This window comes from Caretta caretta, chromosome 10, assembly GCF_965140235.1.
Source record: "Caretta caretta isolate rCarCar2 chromosome 10, rCarCar1.hap1, whole genome shotgun sequence".
NCBI classification, from domain to species: Eukaryota; Metazoa; Chordata; order Testudines; family Cheloniidae; genus Caretta; species Caretta caretta.
In genome coordinates, this window is record NC_134215.1 from 38320954 (window position 1) to 38336957 (window position 16004).

Genomic DNA, 16004 nt, shown 5'->3' on the forward strand with positions numbered 1-16004 from the left:
CCAACCCTCCTGCAGCCAAACTGGGAGATCGGCCTCTAAGTCCAGCGGCAGAGCAGGGCTAAGGCAGGTTCCCTGCCTGCCCTGGCCCCGTGCTGCTCCTGAAAGTGGCCAACACATTGCTGCGGCCCCTGGGGGAGGGGTCAGGGGGTCTCCACACGCTGCCCTCGCCTGCAGACACCAGCACCGCTGCTCCCATTGGCCGGAAATAGGGAACTGTGGCCAATGGGAGTTGCAGGGGTGGTGCCTGCGGACAGGGGCAGCACACGGCGCCACCTGCCCTTCCCACCCCAGGAGCCACTGCCAGACATGCTGGCTGCTTCCAGGAGTGGCGCAGGGCCAAGGCAGGCAAGGAGGCTGACTTAGCCCCACTGCGCCACCACCTGGGAGCCGCCTGAGGTAAGTGGTGCCTGTCTGGAGCCCACACCCTGAACACCTCCTGCACCCCAACCCCCAGCCCTAGCCCCCTCCCAGAGCCCACATCCTGCGCCCCAACCTCTTGCCCCAGCCCTGAGCCCCCTGCTGCATCCAAACTCCCTGCCCCAGGCTCAACCCAGAGCACCTCCCACACTCCAAACCCCTCTGCCCCCACCCAGAACCTGCACCCCTTCCCACACCCCAACCCGCTGTCCCAGCCCGATGAAAGTGAGTGAGGGTGGAAGAGAGCGAATGACGGAAGGGAGGGGGAATGGATTTAGCAGGGCGGGGCCTCAGAGAAGGGGCTGGGCAGGGAGCGAGGCACAGATGTTTGGGTTTGTGTGATTACTGTTATTTCTACATTTTCTTTGAGGTAGATCCTGGGTTGCACTTAAATTCAAAAAGTGATCTTTGCTTTAAAAGGTTGGAGACCAACTAGTATGTGGAATGTGCAAAAGCCGCTTATTAACTTTCACTCATTTTTTAACTTATCTCCTTACAATCTTACTTTTTCCTTTAACTTATTATTTACTCTGTTTTCTGATATCATGTATGAAAAAAGATTTGGAAACAAACGGCCTCATTTATACAGAGGAGCCTGGATATCCCTTTACTTTCCATCTCATGGTTCTCCATCTTTTTTAAAATGCTCCCCATTACCATTAACTGCTAACAACCCTTTGAATTCAAGGGGGATTTTCTGGAACAAAGCACTGAAGCCAAATGCCTTCCCTGCCAATTAGAAAATGGTGCTGGGTCTTTACTACCATTCTCCCAAAATTAACCAGGTGACTAGCTGATCATATTAGCAAGCCTATGTTCAAGAAAAGTGTACTTCTTATGCTGCTGATCATACATTCCCCATTTTGGCATTCCATTGATATTAATGAAATGCAAATATAAAGAAGTAATACAGATGTTATACAGTAATACAGATCATAAATGATCTGGAGGATGGTGTGTATTGCACCCTCAGCAAGTTTGCAGATGACACTAAACTAGGATAGGTTTCAGAGGAACAGCCGTGTTAGTCTGTATTCGCAAAAAGAAAAGGAGTACTTGTGGCACCTTAGAGACTAACCAATTTATTTGAGCATGAGCTTTCGCACGAAAGCTCATGCTCAAATAAATTGGTTAGTCTCTAAGGTGCCACAAGTACTCCTTTTCTTTTTACTAAACTAGGAGGAGACGTAGATACGCTGGAGGGTAGGGATAGGATACAGAGGGACCTAGACAAATTAGAGGATTGGGCCAAAAGAAATCTGATGAGGTTTAACAAGGACAAGTGCAGAGTCCTGCACTTAGGATGGAAGAATCCAATGCACCGCTACAGGCTAGGGACTGAATGGCTCGGCAGCAGTTCTGCAGAAAAAGACCTAGGGGTTACAGTGGATGAGGAGCTGGATATGAGTCAACAGTGTGCCCTTGTTGCCAAGAAGGTCAATGGTATTTTGGGATGTATAAGTAGGGGCATTGCCAGCAGATCGAGGGACGTGATCGTTCCCCTCTATTCGACATTGGTGAGGCCTCATCTGGAGTACTGTGTCCAGTTTTGGGCCCCACACTACAAGAAGGATGTGGAAAAATTGGAAAGAGTCCAGCAGAGGGCAACAAAAATGATTAGGGGACTGGAACACATGACTTATGAGGAGAGGCTGAGGGAACTGGGGATGTTTAGTCTATGGAAGAGAAGAATGAAGGGGGATTTGATAGCTGCTTTCAACTACCTGAAAGGGGGTTCCAAATAGGATGGCTCTAGACTGTTCTCAGTGGTAGCAGATGACAGAACAAGGAGTAATGGTCTCAAGTTGCAGTGGGGGAGATTTAGGTTGGATATTAGGAAAAACTTTTTCACTAGGAGGGTGGTGAAACACTGGAATGCGTTACCTAGGGAGGTGGTGGAATCTTCTTCCTTAGAAGTTTTTAAGGTCAGGCTTGACAAAGCCCTGGCTGGGATGATTTAATTGGGGATTGGTTCTGCTTTGAGCAGAGGGTTGGACTAGATGACTTCCTGAGCTCCCTTCCAACCCTGATATTCTATGATTCTGTGTTAAAGGATGACCCAGTTGCAATGAGGTTAGAAATCCAAAAGGAAAGAGAACATATTCTTAAAATACAAAGAAATAAAAGCACACAGAATATTTCAACACAGTAGTAAAGTGGCTGCCCCACTCCTGGAGAACAGGGGTTAAAAGCAGCCAAGCTAGGCTGATTGGGGAAGCAGCCACAGCTGTGGCCAGCTCAATTAGGGCCCAGCTGGCCCCGATAAGAGGGCTGGGGCCCAGAAGCTTAAGGAGTCTTACTCTAGCACTGTAGTGGGAAGGGCTAGCTGTCTGGGAGCAAGGTACCTGAAGTGGAGCAGTGCTGGGGAAGGGTAAAGGGAGCTCCAGCCTGGTAAATCCCTAGGCTGCAGGCCTTGGTGAATGCCTACAAAGGTACTGGGGCAGCAGAAGGGCAGCCTGGGAATAGGCAGCGGCAGCTGGTCCTAACCCCTTGCCAGTGATGAGTGGCCATTACAGACTGCAGTCTGCCCCAGTGAGTGGGGGCTAGATGATGACTGGCTGTAGCCACTGAGGCAAGGTGGGCTTATTGGGTTGGGAGTTCCCCTGGGAGGGGAGACTCAGAGAGTGGGGTACTGCTGGGGCAGAACCTTGAGGTACATGGGCACCGGGGTCCAGGAGGGACATGGAGGCCTGAGGCAGGCAAGACACTGGCCAGCAGAGGGTGCTCTGGAGCTGGAGTTGAGCTAATTCCTAAGACCAGCAGGAGGTGCTGCACCGGTGAGTCTCCACTTTGCTACACCCGGTTTCAAAGAATAGAGTGTATAAGCATCACAGCACTTCTCCTGTTATCCTAGACAGGAAGAGAGAATTCCTGACAAGAGGGCACAAGAGTCCATTTTTCCACTGTTGATGTGTATGCTGCCATAACAATCAGCCAACAGGTTGGGAAGAACAAACTGGCCATCCTCTTCCTGCACAAAATCAAAGGACTCTACTTTTCCAGAGAAAGAAACAGACAAAGGCAAAGTGAAGGCTGGAATTTGAGAGGTAAGAGGTCAGATGATATCCGAAGATAAAATATGGATTCCATGGGAGAAAGGAAAGCACGTGAAAACTTTTAGGGATTCAACAATATTAAACAGGCTTCAGCTCATTATTTTGAAGAATGAGAAACAATGAGTAACAAACTGAAAATATAAATTTTCTATCTTAAATGAATAATATGAAAGCAAAGGCACTCTAGAGTTAGCTGAATCTTTGGTCCATCACTGAACAAGATTCTTCCAGCTGGCAAGTCTCTTGTGTCTCAAAGTCAAATTCTTACCTGAGGACTGTTTCACCTATTGCTGTAACAAGGAGGCTACGGTCGATTAAAATAATGTCTGCAGAGTGATCTATCTTTCCACTCAACTTCACCTATTAACAAAAACAAAATAAAACAAAACCCCATTAGTTAGAAGGGACATAATTGAAAAACAGCAGGTGTCAGCACCGCAAACCTGGGTTGCAAAGCGGGAACACAGGAATTACCATAGTGGACCATGGCCATAGACCAAGTCCAGTGTCCTGTCTCCAACAGAGGCCAGCACCAGATGAAAGATAAAAGAAACCTTGCATTAGGCAGATATGGGATAATCTTCCCCTTAAAGTAGATATACTCCTTATTCCTAACAGTTAAAGGGTGGTTTAAATTCTAAAGCACAAGATTTAATATCTATTCCAAAATTTGTTAACTATTTGATTAACTATTATATAGTCTAGTTAGACACAAATATACAATCCCTTTTCTGAATCTTGCTAATTTTTTTTTTAAAATACCTTTTTAAAAGCTATAGTCTCTAATGGTTCAATCCACTGCAACAATGTGCATTAGTTTCCATTGAAGAGCAACTTTAGGGTCATTATTGTGGCAGTGACGTAGGATATAAAAAACAGGGTTATTTCTCCAAGAGCATTTATTTCTTCATAAGACCAGGCTTGCTAAATGGCCATGTGTGCTGTGATGTGATAAACAGTACATTCTACAGGTATTCACAATACAGAATCATTTGCGATGAAGACCCCCAAATCATCTCTTATCAAGTAAGAACAGATAGCGCCTACAACTAATACACTCATTTCATAAATATAAAGGGAAGGGTAAACCCCTTTAAAATCCCTCCTGGCCAAAGGAAAAATCCTCTCACCTGTAAAGGGTTAAGAAGCTAAAGGTAACCTCACTGGCACCTGACCAAAATGACCAATGAGGAGACAAGATACTTTCAAAAGCTGGGAGGAGGGAGAAAAACAAAGGGTCTGTGTGGGTCTCTATGCTGCTTTTGCTGGGGACAGAACAGGAATTGAGTCCTAGAACTTTTAGTAAGTAATCTAGCTAGGTATGTGTTAGATTATGATTTCTTTAAATGGCTGAGAAAAGAGCTGTGCTGAATAGAATGACTATCCCTGTCTGTGTGTCTTTTTTGTAACTTAAGGTTTTGCCTAGAGGGATTCTCTATGTTTTGAATCTAATTACCCTGTAAGGTATCTACCATCCTGATTTTACAGAGGTGATTCCTTTACTTCCATTAAAAGTCTTCTTGTAAGAAAACTGAATGCTTTTTCATTGTTCAAAGATCCAAGGGTTTGGGTCTGTGGTCACCTATGCAAATTGGTGAGGATTTTTACCAAACCTTCCCCAGGAAGTGGGGTGCAAGGGTTGGGAGGATTTTGGGGGGAAAGACGTGTCCAAACTACGTTTCCCAGTAAACCCAGTTAAAGTTTGGTGGTGGCAGTGGAAATTCCAAGGGTAAAATTTAATTTGTACCTTGGGGAAGTTTTAACCTAAGCTGGTAAAAGTAAGCTTAGGAGGTTTTCATGCAGGTCCCCACATCTGTACCCTAGAGTTCAGAGTGGGGAAGGAACCTTGACATCTCACCACAAGCCTTATTAAAACAGACTAGTGTACATTTTTAATGGTTCTAGTTTTGTAATATTCAGAGCAGTTATGTCACAACAATTCTACTATAGCTGCTGCAGAATTAATGGTGTAATGCAGAAAACAAAGGGTTGTCTATTACTGTGACTGGTTTCCTCCAGGGTGCAGCCTGAGACCATGGGACCACTGTGCCCCCTGAACTCTCTCCAGCCTGGGCTGTCTCTCACAATGCCTTGTTAGTGACCAGCAGCAACCCCTCCAGGTGCTGTTATCACTCAGCATAACCACATGTGGAGACCTCACATCCTGCTAGATTGCATGAATGCTCCCAGAGCCCTTCATGAATCATGCAGAGCCAAATCCTCCCAGCACTCAGGAATATACCAGCTAATTTATTAATTGGTTCACCACTTCATCAATAGAAAGTGGACATACACCAGCCTTTGATACCTGAGTAATTTACCATTCACTTCAGGCAAACTCACTGGGAAAGATAAACAGTTCAACAGATGTATTGAGTATAAAAGATAGATTTTAGGTGATAGACAAAGTCAGAGTTAGTTATCAAAAGAAATAAAATATAAGCACACAGTCTAAACTCTCAACCCTATTAGACTGGGCAACATCTGGATTAAGCAGTTTTTCTCACCCCACTGGATATTGCACTCCTTAATATACAGGTTTTTTCCTCTGTTGGATTCTTATTTTCTTCTCAGTGTCTTAGTTGCTTGCAGTGTAGGTGGGTGAAGGAGAAAAGCCTCATATGTGTCCACTCTGTCTGTTTTACATCCTCAGTCCATGTGCTTGGAAAACTCAAGTCTGGGGGCACTGCTGAGTCTCAAATCAAGGTTGTGCAATTCCCCTGATGTGGTCTCATGCAGATGAGTCATCTAATTGTAGCTCCCTTGCTGGACAATGGCTGTTAATGGGTTGTTTGACACTCCGACTAGGCATTGGTTACTGTCCTTGCTGTTGCTTCTGGGGAGCTAATATCTGGCTGATTCCCCAACTTACAGCATGTTTTAGTGACCATCATACAACACAATTCTCATAACTTCATATGCATTAGTGATACACATATATGGATAGAGAAATGTCTTTCAGCAGATCATAACCTTTCCCTGATACATATAAAGCATGCCTTGTAAGGTAAGATCAGGATTATATGAAAATGAGGACTATGGTGGTTACAGTACACTTCCCTAAGGTATAGAACGTCACACCTTTCCCCTTAGTTTACTGCAAGAGGAATAGCCACTGACTATCTCACAGGCAGTTTGTGTTATACTTCTCTTGGCATCCAGCTATCAAGGCTAGGAGGCAGTGTTTGTTATGATTTCTCTGCTGAGATAAGCTTTAAATCTGTTTACATGTATGAACTGAGAACTAGCATTACCATAAGGTTTAACATCCATGTCAAAATTCTTATCCTCAAAACTTTACATTAATACCAAAAATTTTATCACAGATGTGCATTTACAAGTATCTTTATGATAGTCTGGTTTGAGGTTGGTTTGTTCATTACCCACGGTGTCCTTTGACTCTCCCATGTAATCAGTCACTGGCTTTTCTTTCCCTCCAGTGTTCCCCTCTGCCTGGGTTCTTATTTTAATTATGTTTCTGGAATTTTGGTACCTCAGGGTTTGGCAAGATAAGAATTTAGGGGGATCGTGCATATTGACTGGCCCCTTCAGGGAGCTGTCTCCCAACCCTAGGATTGTACATACACAAAAAATCCAGCTCCCTTTTTGGGGTTACCCTGTGTTTCCCACTCCCAGCACTGAGTCCTTCTCTGCCTCCTAGAGGGCTGTGCTCTGTACCCTCTGGGTGAGGTGTGTTTGCTCTTTGATCAGATGCACCTTTTCCCAGCAGCTTTCCCATAACTGTTCTCTGTGTCTCACCAGCCTGGGGAAAACACACCCCCCCTCTGCCCGTTGGGTCATTTGTATTCTCACAAACCAACACCTGGCATTTTCCTGTCTCAAATCCTTTGTTATCAGAGGTGCATCTTGATCTAAAGAGAGACAGTTACTTTTCAAAAACGTATCAGAAATAGCATCCTGAAAAACTGGGACATTGATTGGGGTAACCTCCACCACCTCTTTCTCTGACCTTAAAAACTTCTAAGGAAGGAGATTCCACCACCTCCCTAGGTAACGCATTCCAGTGTTTCACCACCCTCCTAGTGAAAAAGTTTTTCCTAATATCCAACCTAAATCTCCCCCACTGCAACTTGAGAACATTACTCCTTGTTCTGTCATCTGCTACCACTGAGAACAGTCTAGAGCCATCCTATTTGGAACCCCCTTTCAGGTAGTTGAAAGCAGCTATCAAATCCCCCTTCATTCTTCTCTTCCATAGACTAAACATCCCCAGTTCCCTCAGCCTCTCCTCATAAGTCATGTGTTCCAGTCCCCTAATCATTTAAAAAAAAAAGAGTACTTGTGGCACCTTAGAGACTAACCAATTTATTTGAGCATGAGCTTTCGTAAGCTACAGCTCACTTCATCAGATGTATACCGTGGAAACTGCAGCAGACTTTATATACACACAGAGAATATGAAACAATACCTCCTCCCACCCCACTGTCCTGCTGGTAATAGCTTATCTAAAGTCATTACCAGCAGGACAGTGGGGTGGGAGGAGGTATTGTTTCATGTTCTCTGTGTGTATATAAAATCTGCTGCAGTTTCCACGGTATACATCTAATGAAGTGAGCTGTAGCTCACGAAAGCTCATGCTCAAATAAATTGGTTAGTCTCTAAGGTGCCACAAGTACTCCTTTTCTTTTTGCGAATACAGACTAACACGGCTGTTCCTCTGAAACTAATCATTTTTGTTGCCCTCTGCTGGACTCTTTCCAATTTTTCCACATCCTTCTTGTAGTGTGGGGCCCAAAACTGGACACAGTACTCCAGATGAGGCCTCACCAATGTCGAATAGAGGGGAACGATCGCGTCCCTCGATCTGCTGGCAATGCCCCTACTTATACATCCCAAAATGCCATTGGCCTTCTTGACAACAAGGGCACACTGTTGACTCATATCCAGCTTCTTGTCTACTGTAACCCCTAGGTCTTTTTCTGCAGAACTGCTGCCGAGCCATTCGGTCCCTAGTCTGTAGCGGTGCATTGGATTCTTCCATCCTAAGTGCAGGACTCTGCACTTGTCCTTGTTAAACCTCATCAGATTTCTTTTGGCCCAATCCTCTAATTTGTCTAGGTCCCTCTGTATCCTATCCCTACCCTCCAGCGTATCTACATCTCCTCCTAGTTTAGTGTCATCTGCAAACTTGCTGAGGGTGAAATCCACGCCATCCTCCAGATCATTTATGAAGATATTGAACAAAACCGGCCCCAAGACCGACTCTTGGGCACTCCGTTTTATACCGGCTGTCAACTAGACATGGAGCCATTGATCACTACCTGTTAAGCCCGATGATCTAGCAAGCTTTCTATCCACCTTATAGTCCACTCATCCAGCCCATACTTCTTTAACTTGCTGGCAAGAATACTGTGGGAGACTGTATCAAAAGATTTGCTAAAGTCAAGGAATAACACGTCCACTGCTTTCCCCTCATCCACAGAGCCAGTTATCTCGTCATAGAAGGCAATTAGGTTAGTCAGGCATGACTTGCCTTGGTGAATCCATGCTGACTGTTCCTGATCACTTTCTTCTCCTCTAAGTGCTTCAGAATTGATTCCTGGAGGATCTGCTCCATGATTTTTCCAGGGACTCAGGTGAGGCTGACTGGCCTGTAGTTCCCCAGATCCTCCTCCTTCTCTTTTTTTAAAAATGGGCACTACATTAGCCTTTTTCCAGTCATCCGGGACCTCCCCCGATCACCATGAGTTTTCAAAGATAATAGCCAATGGCTCTACAATCACATCCACCAACTCTTTTAGCACCCTCGGATGCAGCGCATCCAGCCCTATGGACTTGTGCTTGTCCAGCTTTTCTAAATAGTCCTGAACCACTTCTTTCTCCACAGAGGGCTGGTCATTTCCTCCCCAAACTGTGCTGCCCAGTACAGTAGTCTGGGAGCTGACCTTGTTCGTGAAGACAGAGGCAAAAAAAAATAAAAAGCATTGAGTACTTCAGATTTCCACGTCCTGTGTCGCTAGGCTGCCTCCCCCATTCAGTAAGGGGCCCAAACTTTCCTTGACCTTCTTCTTGTTGCTAACATACCAGAAGAAACCCTTCTTGTTGCTCTTAACATCCCTGGCTAGCTGCAACTCCAAGTGTGATTTGGCTTTCCTGATTTCACTCCTGTATACCTGAGCAATATTTTTATACTTCTCCCTGGTCATTTGTCAAATCTTCCACTTCTTGTAAGCTTCTTTTTCGTGTTTAAGATCAGCAAGGATTTCACTGTTAAACCAAGCTAGTCACCTGCTATATTTACAATCCTTTCTACACATGGGGATGGTTTGTTCCTGCAACCTCGATAAAGATTCTTTAAAATACAGCCAACTTTCCTGGACTCCTTTCCCCTTCATGTTATTCTCCCAGGGGATCCTGCCCATCAGTTCCCTGAGGGAGTCAACATCTGCTTTTCTGAAGTCCAGGCTCCATATTCTGCTGCTCTCCTTTCTTCCTTTTGTCAGGATCCTGAACTTGACTATCTCATGGTCACTGCCTCCCCGGTTCCCATCCACTTTTGCTTCCCTGTTTGTGAGCAGCAGGTTCAAGAAGAGCTCTGCCCCTAGTTGGTTCTTCCAGCACTTGCACCAGGAAGTTGTCCCCAACACTCTCCAAAAACTTCCTGGATTGTCTGTTCAATCACTGACAACCCCTCTCCTGAGGGCATATTGTCTTCTGCTTGAAAGAAGCTAGTCTTCGAAGCAAACTGCTTCCCCATGTGACAGAGTCACAGGAATCCTCACCCACCTCAGTGGTTTCTGAGATTCCCTCCCACTTTTCTAGGCTCCCCTCTGGGATACATTTCCCTATGCTCCCTAGAGCGGGGTTTGTCTCTCGTTTAGCTGCAACTTGCTGGCAGCTAACAACCTGGACAATTTTCTCCCTGGCAGGCATTACATGCCCCTTTCTTCCTGAGACGGTGTTGCCTCCAGCTGTAGTGTAGGAGTTGGTCTCAACCACCCTGCCAATTGGAAGCATGTGGCTTCCCCCTGCTGCAGAAGAATCAAGGAGACTTTCCCATTCTCTCAGCAGTTCCTGAGATCTTACCCTTTCCCTCGAGGGTCCCAGCATAAAACTCTCCTGCTGCAAGCAAATACTTTAACCTGAGCTACATGGAAGAAATCATTACCAAGAAGCAGGTCAACTAGGATGTGTTTCATTACCTCCACAGTCAAAACACTTTCCAAACCTTCCCAAATCACATGGATTTTGGCTAGTGGTATGAGGAATCTGCTTTTGCCCACCCCTACAATCTCTGCCATTTGGCTACGTAACATACTGGTCTTTGGGACCACACTCTGCTTAACCAGAGAGATCTGAGCCCCTATATCCCTCTGCCCCACACATTCCCTACCATTAATTTGGACAACCTTAACATGCTCCATGTCTGGTTCTGCAGAGGCTAATCTCACAAAACCAATATGATAGGTTTTGACTGCCTGGGGGTTTTCTGTGTTGAGGACAGCAGAACTAACATGAGCTATTGGTTGCCTGCTTCCTCCTAACACAAGGCATTTATTCCTCAGGCGATCAGTGGAATTACGCTGATAGCACCTTTTAGATTCTTCTGCTTTTACAGGAGATTTGAATGAGGGTTAGAGAAATGGTTTTGGGGAAGTGAGTACAAAGCCTCCCATCTACCCTCCCTCTTGCTAGGGATAAAATGGGGTCTTCCCTTCCCACCAGCTTTAAAGACCTCTTTCAGTGGTTTGTTTTCAATAGATGCCTGGGTCTGTTCGAAGGCATCAGCAAGAGATGCCATCTCATCCACAGACTTTACATCTTTGTCCCATAGGCACTGCATTACATCAGTCTTACACATGCCTAGGAAATGCTTTTGAGCCACAGGTCAAACATTCCCTCAAAACTTGTAACACCTTTACCCCTCACCCATTTTCCCATCAAATCTTTCATTCTGTTCACATGTTCCCCATTACTCATACCAATATTCCTCTTAAGATCCCTAAATTTAACTATATGTTTCAGGGGTAATTTGAAACCTTTGCAAAACAATGTTTTTAAATTTACAATAGTCTAAAGCATCTTCAATGGGCATTTCATTTAATACACTTAAAGCTTTACCAATTAATTTTGCAATCAGGGTAGGAACTCTTGGCATCAGGGCTTTCAAAGGTAGTCAGATATTCAACAATATCATCTGTCTCTTTGCACACAGGACAAATGTCCAAATTGCGGATTTTTGGAGTGATGGGAATAGCTGGGTTCTGCTTCTCTAGCAGGTCCAGTTGGTGTTTTTGTTCTCTTTCTTTCTTTCCGCTCTCTCTTTCTTCCCATTTCTCCTTCATCTCCAGTTCTTTCCGTTGCAATAATCTCTGGTGATCCCTCTTTTTCTGCAGCCCGCAGTCTAAAAAGGTCCAACTTTGCAATGGCTTCACTACTTTCAGTCATTTTCCTGCTTTTCTGTTCCTACTTCCCTTTCTCAAAATAAACTAACAAAAAATAACAAACCGGTAGCCTCCTCCTGACTATCCTTAGCCACCACACTTAAAGCCTCACTTAAAATATTTACACCAGTGTATGAAGTGCAAATCTTGCTCAGTACAACAAGCTGTGTATTTCACCCTGCTCGCTGCACCACTGTGATGGGATCCCCCTGGTGTGCAGCCTGTGACTGTGGGACCGCTGTACCCCCTGAACGCTCTCCAGCCTGAGCTGTTTCTCACAATGCCTTGCTAGTCACCAGCAGCAACACCTCCAGGTGCAACACAACCACATGTGGAGACCCCACACCCAGCTAGATTGCATAAAGGCTCCCAAAGCCATTCATGAATCACACAGACAAAGGCACCAGAGCCAAATCCCCCCCGCTCCCAGCACTGTACCTCAGAAATATACAGTCTAATTTATTAATTGGTTCACCGCTTCATCAATAGAAAGTGGATATACACTAGCCTTTGTACCCTGAGCAGATTTGCCCCACACTTCATACAAACTGACTGGTAAAGATAATCAGTTCAACAGATTTACTGACTATAAAAGACAGATATTAAGTGATAGACAAAAAGTCAGAGTTAGTTACCAAAAGAAATAAAATATAAGCACACAGTCTAAACTCTCAACCCTGTTAGACTGGGTAACATCTGGATTAAGCAGTTTTTCTCACCCACTGGATATTGCACTCCTTAATATACAGGTTTTTTCCTCTGTTGGATTCTTATTTTCTTCTCAGTGTCTTAGTTGCTTGCAGTGTAGGTGGGTGAAGGAGAAAAGCCTCATATGTGTCCACTCTGTTTTATACCCTCAGTTCATGTACTTGGAAAACACACGTCCAGGCATGTCTGGGGGCATCGCTGAGTCTCCAAGCAAGGTTGAGCAATTCCCCTGGTGTGGCCTCATGCAGATGGTCACTGAATTGTTGTTGGAGTAAGCTCCCTTGATGGACAATGGCTGTTCATGGGTTGTTTGACACCCCGACCGGGGGTTGGTTACTTTCCTTGCTGTTGCCTCTAGGGAGCTAATATCTGGCTGATTCCCCAACTTACAGCATGTTTTAGGGTATGTCTACACTGGCAGAGTTACTGCACCACTTAGAGAGTGCTGAAGGGAAACTGTTGTGTGTTCACACTGTAAGCTGCCTGCGCAATAGCATGTTCACACTTGTGACACTTGCAGTGGTATTCGAAGCTGTGCACTCTGGGCAGCTATCCCACAGAGCACCTCTTCCTCTTCTGCCACTAAGAGCTGTGGGAAGATGGAGGGGGTCCCAGGACACCCTGGGTCCTGTCCCAGTGACCCATGATGCATTGCTTCGCATCACAGAAATCCCCGTGCTTCCGTCTGCATTTGGCACCATCTTTCAACGGTTTGTGTACTGGGCGCTCTGCCTCTTTCTGGCTGCAGGAATGGATCCCGAGCTACTCACCAGTATGCTGCTCGCTCTAACCAACACGTCACGAGTGGTAGTGGAGTTATTCCTTAAACAACAAAGGCAAGAGGAGTGTGACACTGATCTCGCCACGCGTACTAGCTACTACAAGAGATTGCTTGTGGCATTCAGAGAGGTGCTGACCACAAAGGAACACCGCTTTTGGGCTCAGGAAACAAGCACTGAGTAGTGGGATTACATTGTCATGCATGTCTGGGATGACGAGCAGTGACTACAGAACTTTCGGATGAGGAAAGCCACATTCATGCAACTGTCCGATGAGCTCGCCCCAGCCCTGCGGCGCAACGACATGAGAATGAGAGCTACCCTGCCATTGGAGATGCATATGGCGATTGCACTGTGGAAGCTGGCTACTCCAGACTGTTACCGATTGGTCGCTAACCAGTTCAGAGGGGGAAAGTTGACCATTGGACTCGTGTTGATAAAAGTGTGCAGGACCATTAATCACATCCTGCTCCGAAAGACCGTGACTCTGAGCAACGTGTGTGACATTGTGGATGGCTCTGCACAAATGGGCTTCCCTAACTGCAGAGAGCCAATAGATGGCACACATATTCCAATTCTGGCACCAGACCATCTAGCCACCGAGTACATTAATAGCAAGGGGTATTTCTCAATGGTTCTCCGGGAGCTTGTGGATCCCTGTGGGTGTTTCACAGACATTAATGCAGGCTGGTCAGGAAAGGTGTATGTTGCATGCATCTTTCAGAACACGGGCCTGTTCAGGAAGCTGCAAGTAGGGACTTCCTTCCCGGACCAGAAAATCACCGTAGCGGAAGTCGAAATGCCCATTGTGATCCTGGAAGACCCCGCCTACCCCTTAATGCCATGGCTTATGAAGCCATACACCGGGCAACTTGACAGCAGCAAGGAGTGGTTCAACAACACCCTGAGCAAGTGCAAAATGACTGTTGAAATCTGTCTTTAGGTATCATAATTCCTATGGCTGGAGCGCAGCCGGGACTGGACAGCCTCCTCTCCCCAAATACCGATGAGGTCCAGCAGCTTGGCGTTGCTCCAAGTGGGGGATCGCCTGGTGCGTGGAGCAGGCATGGCCACCTGGAAAGATGTGCTGAGACCACTCCACGCGTCACAAAGCAAACAGAAAGGGGACTTTCAAAATTCCAAAGGAATGTATGGGGTGGGGATGACGGTTGGTCACCTGAGGGCAGGGCAGTAGAGTTCAAATCGATGACCAGAGAGGCAAGAACAGGCATTGTAGGACACCTCCCGGAGCCCAATTGCAGAGCTGTAATTGACCAGGGCGTCTACACTGGCACCGCAGCGCTGCACCCTCAGTGCAGAAATCTGTACACTTCTCATTGGGGTGGTTTTTTTTTTACAGCGCTGCAACTGCGCAGTTTCTCCACACTAAGTGGCTTGGCAGTGGGTACACCTCGGGAGTTAAAATGCAGAAAATTGCTTTACTGTGCAGAAACTTGCCATTGTAGACAAGGCTTCAGTGACCACCATACAACACAATTCTCATAACTTCATATATGATATGATATACACATATGGATAGAGAAATGAAATGATCTGCTGAAAGACGTTTCCCCAAATACCTTACCAGGCATGCTTTACATGCAAGATCACGATTATATGAAAATGAGGAATATGGGGGTTACAGTATGCTCTGACAAGGTACAGAATGTCACAGTTATAAGTCTATCAGAATGAGATCCTGAGCTGTTTGGGTGCTACTGTATTTGCAGTTCAAACTGAGAAACACAGGGTAGGGAAAAGGGTACATATTACTAAAGAGGTTAGGTAATTGCGTATTTGAGATGTGGCAGATCCATATTTTAACATAAAGATACAGATTATAGTTAAGGATCAACAATCTTGCCATTAGCTAAAGCTTTGTCTATACTGAGATTTTGCTCTGATTCCAGCCACTAGTGTAGCTGTACAGGTGCAACACATGCAGTTTAGACTGGCAAGGCTTCTATTTGTACTGGTGGAGCTTCCCCTGGTGTTTCAAAGAGGAGTAAGCTCCACCACTACAAATAACAGATCTGTCTGAGTTTACTCCTGCTCGAAAGTAGGATACAGTCTACCATCTGCACTGAGGGGCAGGGTTGCACAAGTGCCATTATATCTATGACTGGAATTGGGGCAAAACTCTGATGTAGACAAAGCCATAAAGCAGCAAAAAAGGTCACAAAACCAATTCTGGTTTCCACTGAAAGTCACCTTTAAATGCCTTCAGCAATACTTAGCCAATTCCCTTAATAGTTCCCCTTCTTTGTGCTTCCCTCTCTTGCCCCATCCTGGCCTCTTCCTCTTTTGTTCATTATGGAGAGCCTCCTACTACAGACCACCTAACCAGGAAGAAGAGTTGAATGAGGCTTTTTTTTTTTAAACAACTAATAAAATCATCCAAAGCCCAGGACGTGGTGATGATGGGGAGACTTCAACTACTCAGACATCTGTTGGGAAAATAACATGGCAATGCACAGATTATCCAACAAGTTCTTGGAATATATTGGAGACAATTTTTTATTTCAGAAGATGGAGAAAGGTACAAGGGAAGAGGCTGTTCTAGATTTGATTTTGACAAATAGGGAGGAACTGGCTGAGAATTGGAAAGTGGAAGGCAGCTTGGGTGAAAGTGATCGTGA

General features: G+C 45.5%; 1 protein-coding gene across 6 annotated transcripts in view; it reads right to left on the reverse strand.

The window, feature by feature from the left end:
* IFT140 (intraflagellar transport 140) overlaps window positions 1–16004 on the reverse strand; it is a 252984-nt gene that overhangs the window by 175048 nt on the left and 61932 nt on the right. For all 6 annotated transcript variants that reach the window (XM_048868017.2, XM_048868016.2, XM_048868013.2 and 3 more), the window contains one exon: window positions 3742–3833. In XM_048868017.2, coding sequence (XP_048723974.2) covers window positions 3742–3833 — 92 coding nt within the window. The remainder of the gene's footprint in view (window positions 1–3741; window positions 3834–16004) is intronic.